General features: G+C 33.2%; 3 protein-coding genes across 13 annotated transcripts; 1 reads left to right on the top strand and 2 right to left on the bottom strand.

Moving 5' to 3' along the window:
• Positions 1 to 1,581: 1,581 nt before the first annotated feature.
• Positions 1,582 to 12,723, bottom strand: LOC140834088 (uncharacterized). 3 transcript variants are annotated; one of them, XM_073198723.1, is made up of 3 exons: positions 12,630 to 12,723; positions 3,659 to 3,676; positions 1,582 to 2,060 (listed from the first exon to the last, which is right to left on the bottom strand). In XM_073198723.1, the coding sequence occupies exon 3, from the start codon at positions 2,050 to 2,052 to the stop codon at positions 1,819 to 1,821; it is 234 nt and encodes a 77-aa protein (XP_073054824.1). In that variant the 5' UTR covers positions 2,053 to 2,060; positions 3,659 to 3,676; positions 12,630 to 12,723; the 3' UTR covers positions 1,582 to 1,818. The 3 variants fall into 3 exon arrangements, with proteins under 3 accessions (XP_073054824.1, XP_073054825.1, XP_073054823.1); XM_073198724.1 differs by lacking the exon at positions 3,659 to 3,676 and having other exon boundaries at positions 12,611 to 12,633; XM_073198722.1 differs by lacking the exons at positions 3,659 to 3,676; positions 12,630 to 12,723 and adding an exon at positions 2,753 to 3,596.
• LOC140834087 (V-type proton ATPase subunit E-like) lies at positions 5,464 to 8,845 on the top strand. Its single transcript, XM_073198721.1, has 6 exons — positions 5,464 to 5,711; positions 5,815 to 5,915; positions 6,316 to 6,472; positions 7,331 to 7,524; positions 7,721 to 7,820; positions 8,615 to 8,845. The coding sequence occupies exons 1-6, from the start codon at positions 5,610 to 5,612 to the stop codon at positions 8,648 to 8,650; spliced, it is 690 nt and encodes a 229-aa protein (XP_073054822.1). The 5' UTR covers positions 5,464 to 5,609; the 3' UTR covers positions 8,651 to 8,845.
• LOC140834086 (uncharacterized) lies at positions 8,724 to 19,207 on the bottom strand. Of its 9 annotated transcripts, none has more exons than XM_073198720.1 (3): positions 18,668 to 19,207; positions 10,020 to 11,277; positions 8,724 to 9,247 (listed from the first exon to the last, which is right to left on the bottom strand). In XM_073198720.1, exon 2 carries the CDS (start codon positions 11,206 to 11,208, stop codon positions 10,057 to 10,059), a length of 1,152 nt encoding a protein of 383 aa, XP_073054821.1. In that variant the 5' UTR covers positions 11,209 to 11,277; positions 18,668 to 19,207; the 3' UTR covers positions 8,724 to 9,247; positions 10,020 to 10,056. The 9 variants fall into 9 exon arrangements, 7 of the variants coding, with proteins under 7 accessions (XP_073054821.1, XP_073054820.1, XP_073054818.1 ...); XR_012118652.1 differs by lacking the exon at positions 8,724 to 9,247 and adding an exon at positions 9,592 to 9,693 and having other exon boundaries at positions 9,806 to 11,277; XR_012118653.1 differs by lacking the exon at positions 8,724 to 9,247 and adding an exon at positions 9,592 to 9,670 and having other exon boundaries at positions 9,806 to 11,277.
• Positions 19,208 to 22,291: the final 3,084 nt, after the last annotated feature.

Genomic DNA, 22,291 nt, shown 5'->3' with positions numbered 1-22,291 from the left:
CTGGAAATACAAAGGTAACCACATGAATGGACGCCGGAGGGGTGTTCGACGTGGCCACTCCGATGCTTATATTAGTGAAAGACTCGAGCAAGAAACCGATGTAACCAAGTGATGATTGTGAGATTGATTTTACTTTTAATGGATCATTTTTGTGTAAGAAAACGATACTTTTACTTTGATTTGAACTGAAATCCCGGATTTCATATAGGTAGTTTGAATCTTCATCGTTTTTTGTTCGGTGCTTAAATTCAAGAAGTGCTTAATTGCCAATGATGCTTATATCTTAGAGCACCTGTTCTTAAAATGATCAAAATCAACTGTATGAGCGAAGTGCTTTATCATAAGGTGGTTTACTGACTTTGATACATCTTTTGAGTTTATCCAACTGTTGTTGTGGAAAAGGATCTTCTTCAACTAGGTCATCGAGATCAGACAAATTATGATGAGACTTCGAAGATGTATCGCTTCCAATTTCTAAAAATAAGAAACTAGGATTGCATGGAACTGGAGAAAATGGTATATCAATTTTAAATTTTAAGGTATTAAAATATATACACTGAATACTTATTTATAAAATCAAAACCACTTATTTTATATAAAATCGAAATGAACCATAATATTTATCTCTTTTAAAAAATTAAATATACATAATATTTGATGATAAATAAGTAATCAACTTTAAAGTTTGTGTTTAGATTGATGAATTTCAAATATATTTTTATTGTTCAGAGAATTAAAATCATAAATTTCAGATTCACTATTTACATGTTTGTACAGTATTTCACCTTAATTGGAATGAATTTCAAGTTCACTAAATAATGACGTCATTTGAAATTTATTCTACTTTATATTACTAACGTGTAAACAAATAAGGTGTTGATTTCAATTGGTCAGGAGTTTGATTACCTGCCAACACCTTCTCGGACGAACCTGTCACACAAGGCTTTCATAGTATAGTTTACCTGGCTAAAATGATTTGCAGAGTATTACGTTAATCTAAGAGTTTACTCAATGCACATCAAAGGGTAGCGGTTGCGAGTTCTCACGTCATAAAAAAATGTTAATTTAAGATTTGATTTTTTGTTTCATTGTGAACAATAAAACTATAATCGAAATATATATATTTCAAATCCATCTTTCCAAGCGCACCCGCACCCTAATAGTTTTACTGTAATTGTTTTCAACCTTTAAAACTCAAAGAAATATATTTCAGTTCAGATATGATGAAACCACAGATGTATTTTAGGTCAATCCATTCCGGTTCCAACTTCCAATGGACTGGAACAATCAACACTATATTCATTTTAGAATCATTTTTTGAGTGAGGAGAAAGATTTGATACAATGAGTCTCGAACTCGAAACATCGTCTCGGGATCTTAGTTTTAGACGAGCCACAAGTCACCGGTTTAGAATTATAGGAAGACTTAATTCACACCAACTAATTCGGATGGTCCAATGAGTACTATATGCAAGATTCGAATTTATATACAAGCCGAAAATTTAGATATAACCTTTCGGCTTTTACACGTATTTTTTTTGGAGAAGGATAATAGAGGAGTAATTTCTGAAGAGTAACACTCTAATAAGAAATAACTTTATGATATAATCAAACTGTGAAATTGCAGTTCCAGTTACGTCTAACATCCCACCTTCAAAGTGCAGTTTTTTTTTTCCTTTTTAAGGAACGAAATCAAAATCAGTTCTTGAAATGCCTCAGCTAAAGTTTGAAGTATATTTCATAGTTTTCACTGTATATAACACATTCGAAACCAGATGTTTGGCACATCATCATAATAACAACAAATTGGGAATACTGTTTACTTGAAAAGATGTGCGAGGTCGGGGTCGTCTAGGTCCAGGTCTAGCCATCCATTCAAACGCATGTAGTCAATGTAGTGGTCTGGGGGCTTTATGGCACGAGAATTTCGTGGAGCGAAGCCATGGATTCTCTCAAGATCCCGTCTAAGCCAACGTGCATATGCATGATCAATGGGTGGCACAATCTTCAAAAGCAGCTCTTTCTTCTCTTGCTTTGCAGGTCTGTTTCCCATTGATAAACCTCAAAGTACAAAAAATCAGAGATATATCAGTTTTTTTCCGGTTATCATAGAATTTAGATTTGCACTGGCGTACTGAAAAGATTTGAGACTGATATAGCCAGTGAAAATTTCAGTAGCAGCTCAAACAAGTCAAAACATTTGAAACAATATATGGCTGCTCGGGTGGATAAGCTCAAATGGGAAGAATTTATGGCAAACAACAAAGAACGCAGAAGACGAAATATTTGGCATTTATTTTAATTCCTCTGGTGTGAATAAATTTGTAAAAATAAGGTCCGTAGGTACAAAACTCTTGTGACACTTTTGAAGTCCTCCAATATAACTATTTTTATTCAGGAAAAGAACAGATGACTCGAATCTTGAACCTTAGTCTAGGAAACCAACTGTCAAACTCAGATAATTTCTTTGCCACCTTTTTTTCTTGATTTTATAAATGCACTGTTTGTTATCTCCACCTCATACCCTCAGCATGTCCTGAGTTTCACTAAGAACCTTGAAGTATAATCTTGCAAGCTTTGAATGCCTGTACTTTAGATAATGTAGTCTCTCTTTTGGTTTTCTATTGCCATATAAATTCGTATAAATATGATCTAAGAGGATTAAAATTGTAGAGATTATTAATGTGATTGGATGCAGTGAAACTTCAAGGTTCAAATCTGATCAAGAGAGACAACAATTGATTAAAACCAACCTTGGTGATATGATTCAGACATGAAGAAACCAAATTCGATACTGAGGTTACATCTCTATATGATCCAGATAATACAAATAGCGCTATGTTTTAGAAACCATAAACACAAATTAGATTACTCCAGCAGATGGAAACTGAGCAAAAGAGGACAACACAACTTGACAAGTGCTACTAATTTCAACTTGACTATGAGATATACTCAGTTCCTGTTACACCAAAAAATGCAAGTCAATCTACAGTTAAACACATGCAATTTTCACCAAATCAACACACCAGTGGGTCAAAAATGGCAAAAGCTATGGAAAAAGGTGCAATACAAAACCTTTAGTAATGTTAACAGAGAACACTAACAGCAAGCAATATGTAGGATGATGCTAAAACAAGTCAAAACAAAGTTAGATCCTCTCTGCGGCCCCAACTCCGAATGTTTGTCATATCATCCTACACAACTTTATCTGCTCATTTAACTAACCGAGCATTCCCAAATCACAATAGTGATTGCTAAAAACAGGTAAGAACTCAGTGATGAACACGTGGAATCCATTGAGGGAAGTGCCCCTCTCAAAGTCTCTAATGCTTAAAAACTTTTTCTACGAGAAACCCTTTTGAACACAATTGAATTTGACGCAGAAATCGTTCTAAAATGAATTTAATCGCTAAATCAAAAGTACATCCCCGTTCCACGAAATTATCAATCCACCTTAAGAGGCATCAACAAAATCCGGCGCTAAGGTATAGAAAGAACTAATATGTACACATTCCAAGGAATCTACGCAAAACTAAACTACATAAAGTTGACATAACAAATTGCAGCGTGTATTCAAGCTCAAAGACGAACATAAACCCTATGTGCAAGAATTAAATTGAGAAGATTTTACATTTTTTGGTAAAAAAAAAATTACCCACCTGCGGGAAAATCCGGTTTCCTTTGCTTTCAGAAGTGCTGATAAATTGAGGATAGAACATGTGGAGAACAAAAATTTTAGTACGAGACTGGCTTGAAGAGTCTCTCTTTTTCAATTAATTTAATTTGTAAATATGTGGTGATCACACATATAATAGCCCACAAATCGATTTTATGAATTAAAGTATTGCCAAAATCGATGTTCTTTTCATGAACTTCAGAAACAAATCGAAATAACTGATGTTGAAATCTGAAACAAATCGAAATCAACTTATCGAACCCTATTTAATTTATAAGTTTGGTTTATCAAGTGGCTATGATAATCTTGATTCTTGAATTTATTTGTTTCATTTAAATTCACTCAAGCAAATAATTTTTGGAACCAAACCGGAGACTTTATCAAAATTATCGGTTATGTGATCGAACATTTTTTGTTTTACTAAAAATTATGGTCGATGATAACGGTATAATAATGCTTGAGTTTTAGCTATTTTGGTTTATATATCATCAGAATGTTCAATTTTCATCAATAAATGTTGATTAAATGTTGGGTAAAATACATTTTGATGTCACGATCGTTGACTTTTTCTGGTGAAATACATAGAACTTGTAAAGTTTGCTTGACATAAATTTTAAACTGTTTCTAATTATATTGATTTACCAACGAAATAAAAAAAATTCTCAAATTTCGGGAAGCATTAGTTTTGGCTATTGTCTAATCAGTGATTTTTTTGACAAAATTGAATATTATGATGATAGCTAGAACAAAATAGTCCAAATTCGAAGTTATTGTACCGTGATCAAAAATCAAAAAGTTAATAGACCAAAAAAAGAGCAAGTTATGAAGTAAAAAATCTCAATTAGTTTAATACGTGATCAAAAATCAAAAAGTTAATAGACCAAAAAAAGAGCAAGTTATGAAGTAAAAAATCTCAATTAGTTTAATACATAGTTATATTATTCAACATATATATTACTGTTATTATTATTTTCTATCGGTGCCTTGTTCAAAAATCTCCAAACGCAAAAAAAAAATTTCTTTTAAGTGCCCGTGTCAAAAATGGTATATTTGAACTTAATAGGTCCATATGTTTTTTCTTGGATGAAAATCAGTACAAAAAATTAAATATATGGTACTAATATATGATATTTGAGTACTAGTTGCTTTAGATTTGATAATAATATTTGATTTTTGAGTACCCAAACATGTATCGAAAATATTGGTATTAATGACACATTAAGTGTTTTAAATTTGATAAAAAAAATATAAGATTTTGAGTATAAAATTCAAACAACTTTATTAATATCAACAGTTGCTATGATTAGTACCCATATCATATAACGGTATCATATTTCCGAAAAACAAATGTGTTATTAATTCAAGTATTTGCTATACATATTTCAGTACTCAAAAAACATATATTAGTATCATATTTGAAATAGTTGGTACTCAAATTTTATATATTAGTATAATATTTTATACTAATTTAAAAGATATGTAAACTCAAAAAATGCAAACACATTTTGTCGTGGATAATGAAGTATAAATATATAATTTTTTTAATACGATGACTGCAAATTTAAATTTAAGCATATTTACCCTCACTATTTGGTAAAAACTGATGAACTTGATTTGGTTCGTCTTTTTATAAAATCGAACTACTTCACATTGCCGGCCACTTTTAAGAAAAAGGTGAAAAATAATAAAAACTGGGAAAAATACAGGACAAAATGTATAAACAAGATACTACTTTGGGCCTATTTGTAAATTAGACATATTGTTGGGTAAAAGTGAACAAAATATTCCTTTTTTATTCGATGGACGAAGAACTGGTATAAATTCCAATCTCCCAGCGTCGATTCCTGCTCGAGCAATCGAAGATTCCCACTGTTTTCCAGCCGAGAAGAGGATAAACCGCACTCAATCCACCGTAATCCGATCCAAATCAGAAGATGAACGATGCAGATGTCTCGAAGCAGATCCAGCAGATGGTGAGATTCATCCGCCAGGAAGCGGAGGAGAAGGCTAACGAGATCTCCGTCTCCGCTGAAGAAGTATGCAATTTTTTTAAAGTCGATTTAGTTGTTGGATTCTTGCGTTTTGCGTAAGGTTTTGGTTTGGAGTGGAAGTTATTTCATTGATTTGTTTGTTTTACAGGAATTCAATATTGAGAAATTGCAACTAGTGGAGGCTGAGAAGAAGAAGATCAAACAAGAGTATGAGCGCAAGGAGAAACAAGTTCAAGTTCGGAAGAAAATGTAAGCTATTTTTTTTTTATGTTTCGCTTCTTTTGATCTTTTTCAATTTCGTGCCGTGTATGCATCACTAGAAGTCGAATGATTCAATTTTGGGCTGTACATAATACTGGTGCTGGTGATTAGTTTGTCTCCTGCATGATTAATTGATCGTGATTCCCAAAATTTGGGTCCAAGAAGGATGGAGTTTGGGTGAAAACTTGTTGTTTTGTTGGAGAAAACATATTAAGTGTTTTATATGAGAGTTGGTTACCTCGCTTGCTCACAGGTGGTATGCTTCTGGCCTTAACAATCATATGTTTATGAACATAGAATACGGACAAGTGTTCACTAGAGTGCAAGTTTTTTATGGATATATTGAATTTCTGTCGGACAAATTTTTATCTACTATTATGTTTTACAGTGAGTACTCTATGCAACTTAATGCCTCTCGAATCAAGGTTCTTCAAGCTCAGGATGATCTAGTCAATTCAATGAAGGAGGCTGCGTCAAAGGAGTTGTTGCATGTGAGCCATGACCACAATAGCTACAATCATCTCCTGAAGGATCTTATTGTTCAGGTTTGTTAAAATTGAGTCTTGATACGTACTTTATGCTCTGTTTTTATTGGAAAGATTAACATCTTCATCTAAACTCTAGATCCATATAGTGTTAATATTTACAAAAAAAATATTAATTGTTTTTAGAACACATTTTTTATCCTGTAGCGAAAGATCATTCATCTAAACTCTAGATCCATATAATGTAGATATTACAAAAATAAAATTAAATTGTTTTTAGAATACATTTTTTTATCCTCCAGCGATAGCTTACTAGGTCTTTGAGTTTGTCCATCTCCATTATTTTTGGATGTGGGTAGGACTGTGAATCTGTGAAGAACCTGCTGAGCGCTGACAACAATGTCTAATATTAATTTCGCTGGAAGAGAGAAGATAATCCATGCCTATTGTTCAATATACTTTCCATTTCATTTGTTGACGTGGTTTTGTATTCAATTTTCGCTAGGTATAAACTTAACCCAAATTTTAATTTTTGGGTTGGATGATGTGACTTCTTACAAAAAACAGAATGTCGTCTTTTCAGCCATGTCATCCATCTTTTTTCTTACAATTTTGAATTAAAATATTGCTTAATTTTTATCATTATTGTAAACAATTTGCTGGCATTCCACTTTTCTAGTTGCATGAGACTACAAAAAAAAAGAACACCCTACACCCTTGAACTATTTATTGTTACAATGTTGAAGCCCATGGATCAAGTTTGCGGCAGATTCCAGTTATTATTTGTGTTGGAGTTTGAATTATGTCAGAATACACCTTATATTTATCGTTGAGATTATTTTTGTCATTCATTTTGAAAATACCAGCTTCAGGCCTGAATCATTGCCACATCTGATGTGATGTATTTTTGCATTTCAGAGTTTGCTAAGGCTGAAAGAGCCATCTGTGTTGTTGCGCTGCCGTAAAGACGACGTGCAATTGGTGAACTCTGTCTTGAACTCAGCAAAGGAGGAGTATGCACAGAAGGCAAAAGTCCATCCTCCTGAGATAGTAGTCGATAATGTCAACCTTCCTCCTGCTCCTTCCCATCATAATGCACATGGTCCTTTCTGGTACTTACTGATAGATGTTGGTGTTACTTTCACAAATAGGAACTTGCAAAACAATGATTTGTCAGTGATGTACTAAAGTTAACTGCAGAACCAATTAAACACTGATTACTGTCTCTGCTTTGATAATTGAATATTTTACCCAAGAAATAACTGATGTGTTGTCTAGATTATAGTAATTTCTCCTGCTTTCTTTCAGCTCTGGAGGTGTAGTATTGGCTTCTAGAGATGGGAAAATTGTGTTTGAGAATACTCTTGATGCAAGACTGGAAGTTGTTTTTCGTAAAAAGCTGCCAGAGGTTATTTCTCAACTCTCTATCTACACTTTTATCTGCATTTGACGTCTTTTAATATATCTTTGGTGTAATATACTTCTTATTGAAAGTTGCAAAACTAACCTACCTCTGTTCCGGCAAACTCTTTCCTTCACTTATGAATCAAATGATCTCTTTGTGCGGATTCCTGCCTTATGATATTATTTTTCTTGCATCTCTTTTGAGACAGTTTCTAGTTAGTAGGAGACGAGTAAGAAATCTGAAGGATAGGTGCTAAGTAAGAGAGAAGGAGATGCTGTGGTGTCTGATAAATCTCTTTGTGAACTTGTTATGTTTCCCTGGGATTTTACTTTTGCTTTTTCCCTGTCACTAGAATTTACAACATTATGAATATGTTGGCTCTTTACTCTCATTAGGAAGCAGGGATTAGGCTGTCACAAAATATTGATGGATTCTAAAATTCTCGTATTTCTAAATAGTTCTATGTGGATTGATGGGCTTCTATCTTGGTTTGGAGGATACTAATTAAAGATTTGAGTTGGAACACAGAGGACAGCAAAATACTATAAAGCACGTCTGCAACTTTTATATTTGCAATGTAAATGCTAAAACACGTTTTCCTCTGCTATAAACTATTTTAGATTTTGTCTTGGTATAGAACTCTTGTAAGATAAGGTGCCACTCTTAGTTTCTTTGTTTGCTGTTGTTTGTTATATGTTGCATGTAGTAACACCTTGTTGACTATGGTTTATTAATCACTATGCCGTATTCTCAAGCATGTTCTTTACTTTATATCGTTACTTGTATGTAAATTACAGATTCGGAAGAGCCTATTCGGTCAGATTGCTGCCTAATGGGATATAATCGAGCTTGCATTGTCCTGAGATTGGAAACATATCTTTATACTCCTTTTGCATGTTGTCATTATTCTCATCTTCTTGTCAAGTACTTGCCTGGATTCTCATATTTATTCAAGTTTTTATCTTGAAGCTGATTCTGATATTTGGCTTTAAATTTGTGCAATAAAAGCAAGATTCTCCGGACTGGTATTTTACCAAGTCAGATATTTTTTTGAAAAGGCTTTGCTCTTGATATTCAAGCTGAATCAAATACTCAGGTTAATGTTTGAAGACATGGGATTTTTCTCTAGATTGCTGCCTTTCCCAGCATCAATCTCCACGTTACGTCCTCAAGCAGAAAACCAAGCAAACCGATACTATTGCATTAGGGGCCCGCCCAGTGATCTACCAAACACATTGCACATACTCAGCATTTGAAGCACATACAAGCGGTGTGGCTGCTGAAGTATTGTGCTTTCTTACCCAGAAAACCGATGTAGAAGAGAGGATCAACTCGTGGGATTCAACTCATCAATGATCTCCTGGAGGAGATAAGTTCAGTTTCAGCCTTTCAGTTGAAGGTTAACGCTTTCGACTGGATGATTCATCGTGCTATTCGAATTTACCAGTAAAAAGATGTGAGGAAACCAGAGGATACAGTTCAAGAGCTCATGCCATTCTGAGCCAGCCATTAAGTTCACAAAACTTTCTAATGCCTATTTCTTACTCATTAGTTCAACTCACCGATGAGGCAATATGGCTGCCAAATACATGAGTAAAGCATTCAGTTGGGTGCATGTGTCCGGAAAGGTCGAACGCAAATTTAAGCCACATTAGGTCAAGCACAAGAATAATCAAATTGAAAATAATCACATGTCTTAACATGAATCTATATTTAAGATCGTATAGATTAAGAAAAGGTTGAGGTAATTTATCAAGAAAATATGAACCCAACCTTTTCCAACATGAATTGCCATTCAAACGCTTTGGTCCAGTCAGAAATAGTCTGCAAGCACCTTTTGTTACCGGCATACTCTGCAAGATAATTTTTTTCACTCCTGAAAGCCACTACTACAAAATCAGCTATCGAAGCTGAGGATACATATCGATATTGAAAGCTACAAAGAAAGCTGTTAGGACGATAAACTTAATCCAAGTGTAGAAAATTACCAGTGTTTGCACTTGATCAACATTTGGAATCCAGCTATCATACTGAATATTCACACAACAAAAGAAAGTATTGCGTTTTGTACAAAAATGAAGAGAAGTGAAACAATGTAGTATAACTTCTGGTCCAAATGCTTGGATATGAGAAATTTAGTGAGGTACAACACCAGATCTTCAGATGTCAAGCACTCCGAGAAATGCAAAATAAATCAGAGACCATTGGAAGAATCAAAGACATTAATAAAACTCTCACTTTAAAGATGCTTGGGACGTTTTATGTCTGTAGCTCTTGACTCCAATTTCCACCATGCACCATCACCTCTGTTGGGCAAAAGAGTGCCACATTTGTCAGAACTAAGACATTCAATATCCGAGCATTCACTTTCAACTTCAGAATAATATTGGTTCTTCTCTGTCTTGGGGTCAAAAGTCCATTCCAACCTTTTCAAAACATTTTGATCCTTCCACTTTCCAACAACTGATCCAGCCTCTTTCTTCGCCTTCCCCCTCATAATCTCCTGCCACGAAAATGCAGCATTTGCGGTCCTTTTTAGAGCACAATCAGTGATGTCACCAACCACAACTGTCTTCAAACACCTCAATCTTGCTTCCCTCAAAATCTCCACAAAATCTGAATCATCTGACACAAGAATCACACATTCAACTTTTCTTTTATCCATCATATCCATCATATGAGATCTCAACTCAACATCAGCTGCCTGTGGCTTGTCTGAAACTGTCCTAACCCAAAACCCAGCTCTTTTTAACTCCTCTGCCAAACCATAACCAACTTTTGGAGTCAGAACATCTCTAGCAGCATTTCTATACTTATCCATCTTAATAGAATACCTCGCTACCAAGTTTACCCTCCTTTTCCCTCGTGCAGACTCAATTTGATTCAATCGTTTCATCTGTTCACGCTCATGAATTTGCTTAAAATGATTTGTGAGTCTCTCGTTGGTGTAAAATCTCCTCCCACAAACTCGACATGTGTATGGTTCATGTGGCTTAACAACACCAACAGTTTCTAGCTCATTCGATGTTTTCCTCTCTCTTCTCTGTGCCCTAACTATAGGGGGGACATAATTAAATGCATGGCCATTGGCGTAAGCAAACATGTACTTAACGAACCCAAACTCTTGGGCAGCCTTCTTTAACCTAATGGCTGCTTCATATGGGGGAAATGACTTTGGTGGCTTGTTATCGAGATCCCAAAATATGCCAACATTGTTCGGTGTAACCCTTTGCTCTGATCTAAATGGCGAAATTGAAGAACTGGGATTCTGGCTTGACAATGAACAAAAATGACAACATTCGCATACTGCAAGAGTTGGAGCTAGAGTTTGAACCTTTATCAAGAACTCGACTGCATCAAAGACATGATGGAATTTGCGTAAACTGAACATATTCAGGCGTTCTCAAGCAGGGACCTATTCACAAATTGGAAAAGGAATCATTACATGCTTCCACCTTCCCTGCAACAAGTAAATCTCTTGATTATATTCACCAGATTCCGCTGCGGACATCAGGTCAAAGATTGCATTCATAGTTAAATTTTAATCACATCACAGCAAACAAATGCAGAATCTGATTCGGGTTCTTTTTTTGCCCAAAAAAAAAGAATAAAAATCAAATCTTGGCTGATTTATGCTAATTATAAGCATCAAGAGAGATTTGATTTCCAGTCATTTAGAGAGATTTGAAATTATGGAATAAAAATCAAATCTTGGCTGAATATCCACATAATCACTTCAAAAACAAATTTTCATTCGGTCATTTGTTCAAACATGTTATTTGCAATGATAACTACAATAATTTAAACCGCTTGACCCATCAATGTCCGAATAGATGAATCTTGTCCACGGTATTGAAAAAATTCATAGTACAAACAAAACTAGCGAGAATAAACAAAAGTTAATAAACAGAGACTTCCACACCAATCTCGGAAAAAACAACTCAAAACCCAAATCCTTGAAGCAACGAAACCAAGAACCAGCATTTTGTGAAAACTCCGAGCTTAATTGGTAAAGAGAAACATACACAATAAGATTTCTTGAAACCTGGTCCGCAATCTACAGAACAAAATAATGTGCCTGGAGTTCGGTTGGGAAAAAAAAGTCGAAAATGCAAGTCAATCTACAGTTAAACACATGCAATTTTCACCAAATCAACACACCAGTGGGTCAAAAATGGCAAAAGCTATGGAAAAAGGTGCAATACAAAACCTTTAGCAATGTTAACAGAGAACGCTAACAGCAAGCAATATGTAGGATGATGCTAAAACAAGTCAAAACAAAGTTAGATCCTCTCTGCGGCCCCAACTCCGAATGTTTGTCTCATCATCCTACACAACTTTATCTGCTCATTTAACTAACCGAGCATTCCCAAATCACCATAGTGATTGCTAAAAACAGGTAAGAACTCAGTGATGAACACGTGGAATCCATTGAGGGAAGTGCCCCTCTCAAAGTCTCTAATGCTTAAAAACTTTTTCTACGAGAAACCCTTTTGAACACAATTGAATTTGACGCAGAAATCGTTCTAAAATGAATTTAATCGCTAAATCAAAAGTACATCCCCGTTCCACGAAATTATCAATCCACCTTAAGAGGCATCAACAAAATCCGGCGCTAAGGTATAGAAAGAACTAATATGTACACATTCCAAGGAATCTACGCAAAACTAAACTGCATAAAGTTGACATAACAAATTGCAGCGTGTATTCAAGCTCAAAGACGAACATAAACCCTATGTGCAAGAATTAAATTGAGAAGATTTTACATTTTTTGGTAAAAAAAAATTACCTACCTGCATGAAAATCCGGTTTCCTTTGCTTACAGAAGTGCTGATAAATTGAGGATAGAACTTGTGGAGAACAAAAATTTTAGTACGAGACTGGCTTGAAGAGTCTCTCTTTTTTCAATTAATTTAATTTGTAAAATATGTGGTGATCACACATATAATAGCCCACAAATCGATTTTATGAATTAAAGTATTGCCAAAATCGTTGTTCTTTTCATGAACTTCAGAAACAAATCGAAATAACTGATGTTGAAATCTGAAACAAATCGAAATCAACTTATCGAACCCTATTTAATTTATAAGTTTGGTTTATCAAGTGGCTATGATAATCTTGATTCTTGAATTTATTTGTTTCATTTAAATTCACTCAAGCAAATAATTTTTGGAACCAAACCGGAGACTTTATCAAAATTATCGGTTACGTGATCGAATATTTTTTGTTTTACTAAAAATTATAGTCGATGATAACGGTATAATAATGCTTGAGTTTTAGCTATTTTGGTTTATATATCATCAGAATGTTCAATTTTCGTCAATAAATGTTGGGTAAAATACATTTTGATGCCACGATCGTTGACTATTTCTGGTGAAATACATAGAACTTGTAAAGTTTGTTTGACATAAATTTTAAACTGTTTCTAATTAAATTGATTTACCAACAAAATAAAAAAAATTCTCAAATTTCGGGAAGCATTAGTTTTGGCTATTGTCTAATCAGTGATTTTTTTGACAAAATTGAATATTATGATGATAGCTAGAACAAAATAATCAAATTCGAAGTTATTGTACCATGATCAAAAATCAAAAAATTAATAGACCAAAAAAAAGAGCAAGTTATGAAGTAAAAAATCCCATTAGTTTAATACATAGTTATATTATTCAACATATATATTACTGTCATTATTATTTTCTATCGGTGCATTGTTCAAAAATCTCCAAACGCAAATAAAAATTTTCTTTTAGGTGCCCGTCTCAAAAAAAGTATGTTTGTTTGAACTTAATAGGTCCACATGTCTTTTCCTAGATGAAAATCAGTATAAAACATTAAATATATGGTATTAATATATGATATTTGAGTACTAGTTGCTTCAGATTTGATAATAATATTTAATTTTTGAGTACCCAAACATGTATAAAAAATATTGGTATTAACGACACATTAAGTGCTTTAAATTTGATAAAAAAAAATATATTAGATTTTGAGTATAAAATTCAAACAACTTTATTAATATCAACATTTGCTACAACTAGTACTATATATCATATAACGGTACCATATTTCCGAAAAAAAAATGTGTTATTAATTCAAGTATTTGTTATATATATTTCAGTACTCAAAAAACATATATTAGTATCAGATCTGAAACAATTTGTAGAACCCGTAAATTAGACTACGTATAAGCCATACAAAATTCCTAGTATTTTAAATTAAAATGATTTTATTGCGGGATTTTTATCCCTCGGGTTCGGGGATTCCCCGATTAGGTAGATCTACTGATCTAGGGATGGGTGCGGGGATGAGAGCGGGGATATAATTAGGGGACGGGGATGGGGACGGCAAACCCGTCCCCGCCCCTGCCCCCGCCCCGTCTCATTGCCATCCATAGCTGCGTACTTCTTTCCAGTGACATTTGTGTAAATTTAAATAGAGATGTGGATTTCTGAGAACATCAACAATTAAAATTATTGTTGTTGTATGAATGAGATGTCATTATTAAAAGGCAGAAATATGCCTACATTTTTTTGAATTGAGAACTTAACTTTTGGTTGGTTTGATTCTACATAATTTTAGTGAATTAAGAAATTAATTATTGAACTTTATTTACTACTTATCTCAAATTATTCGAATAATTTCCCCGCGGGAAAAATTGCCATCCCTAGTTGTGAAACTTGTAAGATATGGAATATTTTAATTCGAGTTTATATGTTTGTAATATGAGTTTTTTTTTTTTAGATTTTGGGAAAACCCGAAACGAGGCGAGTTTAGGAGAAATTTAATGGGTTTGGTTTCGGGTTCGGGGATTTTTAAAAATCCCCGAAATATGTTGGGACAGGTTTGGGAATCCTATCCCCATACCAAACCCTCCCAAACCCGCCCCGATAATATTAATATATATAAGATAATACTTTAAGTTTTAGAACTTCAACACCTACAGTACTGCTCAATCACACGACAAAATTAGAAACATGTAGAACTAAAAACCCTAGCCCCCAAATCTAAATCTGGTAAGATATGGCTTGTAAGGGGATCAAGGCTCGGTTCGAGGAAAGGTTTAAGACTGGCAAGAATCATTGGTTTTTCTCCAAGCTCAGGTTTTGAGGTTAAAGTAATTGTAGAAGTTTCATTTTGTCTTACGGATTTGTGCCCTTTAATTCCAGCTAATTAAATTTCTAGTTATTTTGGGATTTTGATTTTACAAGTCATGAAATGTTAGTTCTGTTATTCTTCAAGTTTTCTGCATATTTAAAAAGGTCAAGTACTACTTGCCTCAAGATTTGGAATTTAATATCTTGAAATCTATTCATTTATGGTGAAAGGCACACGGGTGTCATGGAGCTACTCATAAACTAGTAATACCTTGAATTTAGTTTTAAAAAGGTATTCTTATTCTTAAACTAGTTATGCCAGTTTTTGGATGCTAATCACCTGTGGTATCATGTTTTGATAGCTTCTCATATGTTTGGTTCTCTGATTAAATTGTTGTCATCATATAATTAATGATTATGTTGGTTGACTCAGTAAATAAAATTAGTTTGAGTTCACTTAATTATTTCAAATGTGTTTTCATCTCATGAACTTCTTTGGGGTGATTAAAAGTTTTCTATGAAAGGATGCTTTGTTATATATATCAACCAAACTTACTCTATTATTTGTATCATTTAAGATGGAAACTAAAGATAAAGAGGTTGTGGGTGCCATGCAAACTGCTCCAACTGTGGGAAGTCAAGCATCACATTCGCAAAATGAAAGTGTTTCAATAGGGGCAAACGAAACATCTCAAAATGAGAATTTAGATGCTGAAATTACAGGAGAAAATGATGGAAATAAAAGAAAATTAAGATCTCCCGCATGAGATCATTTCGAGAGAAAGAAAATTGGAGGAAAATGGAGAGCGGTGTGCAATGATTGTAAGAAATCTTTGGGTGCTGAAGCTAAGAATGGTAACAGGCATTTGCTTGACCATATAAAAACATGTTTGTACAAAAGACAGAAGACAATAAAGCAATCACTATTGCAGCCAACGAAATCCAATGATGAGACGATGGTGCTGGAGACATACAATTTCAACCAAGATCATGGGAGGGCAGAGCTTGCAAATATGATTATATGGCATGAGTATCCGTTATCTATGGTTGATCATGTGGGCTTTAGAAGGTACTCTTATGCCTTACAACCATTATTTGAAGATGTATCTCGGAACACAATTAAGAACGACATCATGAAGGTGTTTGAGTATGAAAGAGATAAGACAATGAAATTATTAGACTCAAATGCTAGTCGAATTGCATTGACAACTGATATGTAGGCGTCAAGTAATCAGAAAAGAGGATTCATGGCCATCACTTCACATTTCATCGATGCTTAATGGAAATTACAAAGTCGGCTTGTAAGGTAATTTTTTTTAACTTTTTAACATTATACTTGTGTTTTTCCAGTAATTATATTACTATTATTATTATTATTATTTATTATATTTTTTAACATGTTTATGTATGTGCCGTGCCCACATACTGCCGAGGTCCTCGCAAGTGCCCTCGTTGAATACCTCTTGGATTGGAATTTGGATCGTAAGTTATCTACTTTAATTGTTGATAATTGCACAATTAATGATGCTATGATTGAGCATATTCTGGACAAGCTTCCTGCAATTTCACTTATTTTAGAAGGAAAATTATTTCACTTTCGGTGTTGTGCCCATATTTTGAATTTGGTTGTGAGGGATTGACTAGAATTGATTTTTGATAGTATTGAAACAATTCGTTATAGTGTCGGATTTTGGTCAGCAACTCCGAAAAGAGATGAAAAATTATTGAAACAGCTCGATAGTTGAAGGTTCCAAGCACCAAAAAATTGGAACTTGATTGCAAAACACGATGGAACTCCACTTATTTAATGCTTATCAGTGCATTGGAATACAAAAATGTATTTGCTCGTTTGAAACAACGTGAGACTTTATACAAAAGAGTTCCCAAAGAAGAAGATTGGTCAAAAGTGAGAGATTTCTTCTAAATTGGAGATGTTTTATGATGGCACAGAGTTGTTTTCGGGGACCAAGTATCCGACTATAAATCTTTTCTTCTCAATCATTTGTGATATTAAGTTGGCAATTAGTGATTGGCTTCTCTCAGGTGATAATTTAGCGAAAACAATGGCAACAAATATGAAAGTAAAGTTTGAAAAATATTGGATGTGATGAATTGTTTATTAGCAATTGGGAGCATTTTAGATCCGAGGTACAAGCTGAAAACAATTCAAATCTATTATCCTCTTGTTTATGGTGATATGTCTTCATTTGAGATTGCAACGGTGAAAAAAAGTTGTTTGATATGGTAGAAGAGTACAAGAAAAAATCTTAACTATCTCAGGAAGTGAAAGATTCACAATCTTCATCTTTAAGGCCTCCACTTCCTAAGCGTAGTAGTTATGCTGATAAATTCGTGATGTTCATGGATTGTAATCCTATTACTGAACATCAGAAATCCGAGTTGGATTATTATTTAGAAGAGTCACTCTTGCCAAGAAATACAAGTGACTTTGATATCTTATATTGGTAGAAGACAAATGGGATCAAATATCTCATTTTGCATGATATTGCTAAGGATGTGTTGGCTATTCACATGACGGCCGTTGCTTCCGGATCAACATTCAGTACTAGTGGGAGAGTTTTAAGTACACACCGTAATAGGCTTCATCCTAAAACTGTGGAGGCTTTGATGTGTGCTCGAAATTGGTTATGGAGTGAAATTCAAGGTATTAAATAATTTTCAAATTAAATTATTTCTAATAATTTCTTTTTTTATTTGTAATTTTTTGTTATTTATTTGTCTTAATTATTAGATTATATAGTTTCAAAGGATCAAAAGTTTGACAATGATTATGACATAGAGGTAAGCAATAAGTTGTTCTTGTCATTGTATTAAAGTGTTTTGAATTTATATAATTTTTTTATTGTAACTCTTATTAATTTGCAGGATCCGGATGAGCCAGAGACACGCACTAATTGTAAAACTGATTAATGAGTGGAGTGATGTGATTCGACATAATGGAGAAGAAAATGGTGATGATAATGATGAGTTTGATCATTTCTTTTTATAATGATGAAATAACATTAGTTTTTTCTCCAATCTTGTATGACTGTTGTATGACGCTCACACTTTTTATCTTAAGGATTTAAGTTGCATCTTTTTTGCTACAATATTTTTCTGTTTGACATTTGATATAAACTCTTTATCAGATATTTTATAATTTTTTTTATGATTCCATTTGAGTACTTCAAGTTTCATTAAAAATTCGGGTATTTCAAACGGGTTCGGGGACGGAGATTTTTATCCCACGGGTTCAGGGACGGGGATTCCCCGATTAGGTAGATCCGGGGATGGGAGCGGGGATATAGTTAGGGGACAGGGATGGAGACGGCAAACCCGCCCCGTCCCATTGATATCCCTATTCACAACCATTATTTCTCTAAGAATAAATAAAAAATTTCATCTTAATAGATACTAGGATAAATATTACACCAACAGATGGGGGAAAAAGACCGAATATTCACATAATCACTTCAAAAACAAATTTTCATTCGGTCATTTGTTCAAACATGTTATTTGCAATGATAACTACAATAATACCCCTTGACCCATCAATGTCCGAATAGATGAACATTGTCCACGGTATTGAAGAAATTCATAGTACAAACAAAACTAGCGAGAATAAACAAAAGTTAATAAACAGAGACTTCCACACCAATCTCGGAAAACAACTCAAAACCCAAATCCTTGAAGCAACAAAACCAAGAACCAGCATTTTGTGAAAACTCCAAGCTTAATTGGTAAAGAGAAACATACACAATAAGATTTCTTGAAACCTGGTCCGCAATCTACAGAACAAAATAATGTGCCTGGAGTTCGGTTGGGAAAAAAAAGTCGAAACTACCTCGATTCCTTTACTTCCTAGTTTAATGTGACATGTGAAGGAAGCAAAACAACAGCAAAGGAAGAAACGGCACAAGTCAATAAATGGGTAAAGTCACAGATAGCAAAAGAAAATTATTGATTCCTACTATGGGGTTTTGGGGTTATGAAAACACATGCACATATCAATCTATCTATATTTTGCAAACTCAAAGAAGAACAAAAATTACTTTATCAACATTCCCCGCAGATTTCCCTGAGTTTCGAATTTTCAGATCGATTTTTCAATTTGGAGGTAACCAACTCCACCGATTGGCTGAGAATTTGGGCATTTGTTCTTCCAATTACAGATTTAGGTCAATGAGATGTAAATTTGACCACAAACTGCTAGGCAATCAATCGGCACGAGTGCAAAAGTGAAAAAGAGGTTTTGGCAAAACTGCAAGTCAGATCCTACAACTTCCGAATGGCGGACGTGGAGCTCTAGATTTTTCAAGCTTGAACGAGAGTGGTACATAAGTAAAAATTGTTTTTATTTTTAATCTAACCGTAATTATCTCAAATAAAAAAATAGATAAAATAATATATAAATATGACAAATTTAAATATGATATATTAATTCTCATATTTATAAAAACATAAAAATTAAAAAATTATAATATTTATTTTATTTTGCAACTAAAATATATTAAAAAATACTAAATATTTTTTAAATCAATATTAGACATGTTTAATCATAATTAAAATTAAAAAATAAACATCTAAATTATAAACTTAATTTATTATTTTAAAATAAAAAGAAAGCATTCAAAATAAAAAATTTAAAAAAAATAGATGCGATTAATTGTACTTAAACACAATTAATAAACGTTTTTAATTACGCTTAATTCGGTTAAACTGCTACAGTTTAACCATTTTTTCCACTTTTCTATGAAACGGATTTTTCCGCTTAAGCGGGCTTTTTAGAACACTACTACAAAGACAATCACAAATCCAACCACATTTTATCGTGCTTTTTAATGATAAAAATCATGAAAGACAACTCTAAGAGACCACAACAAAAAAGACAAAACAAGAAGCTCAGTGGATGAAGGAATGTAATTCTTTTCAAATCAAAACAGATAACATTGTACAGTTTGGATACCTATCGAACGTTCCACGTGACTTATTTGAAGATTCAGAGAGAAAAAAAAAGTTGAACATAAATGGAATATAGCAAGGAAATAACTACTCAGTCTATTCCGTGTGTCAAACATATATTAGATAATTGTTTGTGCCAAAATAAATATATGATTATACAATGATTCAAAGCCAGTGCCGTACCTGTGGTTCACAGGACTTGAGGCGATATGTTGAAAAAAAATCTTGTTATGATAAATAACCGTAAAATTTAGTTCGAAACTTAAAAATAATCAAACAATAGAAATAAGGAAAATATAATTTACGAATTATATATTTATCTCTTTGCGATTTTTTCTTCGTGCGCCACAACATCAACATGGCTCTAACGTAATGCAGTGTCATATGAACAATTATATTAGAAAAATATTGAAATTGGCAAACATTGTACTGTATGTTACTAAAATTGAAATTTATCAACGTAAATTATCCAAATAACAAAATGATAAATATAATGAACCAATATTGTAATAATATATAATTTGTTTTAAATAATAAATATAAGATTTTATTCAAGAAAACAGAAAATAAATATATGTAAAATAGATAAGTATTACAATTTTTTGTGTTTTTTTTTAAATGAGTCCAATTACATAAATTCAAGAAAAGAGGCCAAATAATCGATAAGTAAAGTATAAATTTTAACACATGAGTTGACACAAGATAAAATAATAAATATATTGGACAAACATTATCATTTTACGCATACAAAATTTTTAAAATTTAATTAATGAGCCATGTAGCTTTATTGTTTGGGCTCTACATAATTTGATTAAATCCCCAATGAACACAATCATCATATTTAATCATATTTTCAATGAGTCAATGTCCAATTTTTTTTAAAAAAATGTCAAACGCACATACTATTTAGATGCATGCCTCAACAACATGAGACAAACGATTTTTTTTTGGGCCCCTTCGAGTTACGACCCCTGAGGTGATGGCATCTCTCGCCTCACAGGAGGTACGGCCCTGTTCAAAGCTTGGTTTTAATTATTATGATTAATATGAGTCGTCAAGGTAGCTACCGTGAAAAGAGTTGCGAGGTTTGGGAAGAAGGGTAATCTGAGTCCAAGCTATATTGGGTCATTTGATGCTGAGGCATATAAAAGTTTTTCGCATGCCAATGCATAGGAAATACATGTCAAATTCTTCACAGGTACTGAAACCATTACAGTTTACATCAAATCTATCTTATACGAGGTCAAACCAATGCGGATCGACAATAGAGAGAGTCAATTAGGAACAAGAAGATTAAGATAGACAAAGTCAATTGACTAAATCATTCGGACGAGGAGGATACTTGGGAGTTTCGATAAGTCCAATTTCAAGAACGGAATTCTTTGAAGCAGATATGGCAACAGAATCATAGTATCTGTGTGTTTTGAATGTATTGAGATCATGATTTTGATGTGTTTTCACGTCGTTTAATTATGTTGCAAATGATGTCTATGATATTGTCAGTGATAGAAAGTTTGTTTTTTGAACTAAAATTAGTTTCTATATGGATCAAAATGTCTATGGCTTGTGGCGAAGTTTGATTTGGACATTTATTTGATGACTTTGGTGCCTTAACAAATTACAGGAAAAAGTGAATTAATTATTAAACTAAATTAATATTTAAATAAAAGATGAAACAAACACAATAAAAATAATATAAATTGATATAATAAACAAAAAATTATTATGATCTAGCTCATCAATCCCTTTATATTTTCTAATGATTGAATTTTAATTCATAAGTTATGTTTTTGATGAAATTTCTTAATTTACCAATATAATATTTTGAGCTATATTAATTTAATAAAAAAAATGCAATAACCAAGTCTACTTGTGTTATTTAACAATTTTGATTGCATTAACGAATTACAGAATCATATAGCTTTCGATTTTCGGTCTATGACTATGAACTTGTACATAAACTCATATGTCTATGCAAGTTGTATATCCATATATTATGTTATTATATCATGTTATAACCTATCAGTCTCAATTATAACATATAAAATCACTTTGAAGTTGATTCATGTTCCAAAAATTGCAATAAACATAATAACATAATCAAGTATTATTAAAAACAAAACCCAATATTTAGAAAGAAATCAGATCATAATTGTTTGGGAGTAGGATCTCATAAATTCTAACTAAAAGAAAAGAGAAAACAATGTTGAAGTTCTTGTTCTCCGCATGCGTTCCTGCTCTTGGTTGCTTCTCCCATGCATCTGCGTCTTTTCTTCTCTTCCTTGCCTGCGGTTGTGTCCCTATTTGATGTCCCTTTCTCTAAGGTTTTTTCTTCTTTTTATACACATGTTAAAGTCCACAAAACTCCAGTCCTTTGTGGCCCGATAAATGTCCGCGCGGATTTATTTTTTTCCTTTC

Source organism: Primulina eburnea, chromosome 6, assembly GCF_022965805.1.
Source record: "Primulina eburnea isolate SZY01 chromosome 6, ASM2296580v1, whole genome shotgun sequence".
NCBI lineage: Eukaryota > Viridiplantae > Streptophyta > Magnoliopsida > Lamiales > Gesneriaceae > Primulina > Primulina eburnea.
This window is presented reverse-complemented; position numbering and strand designations above follow the sequence as displayed.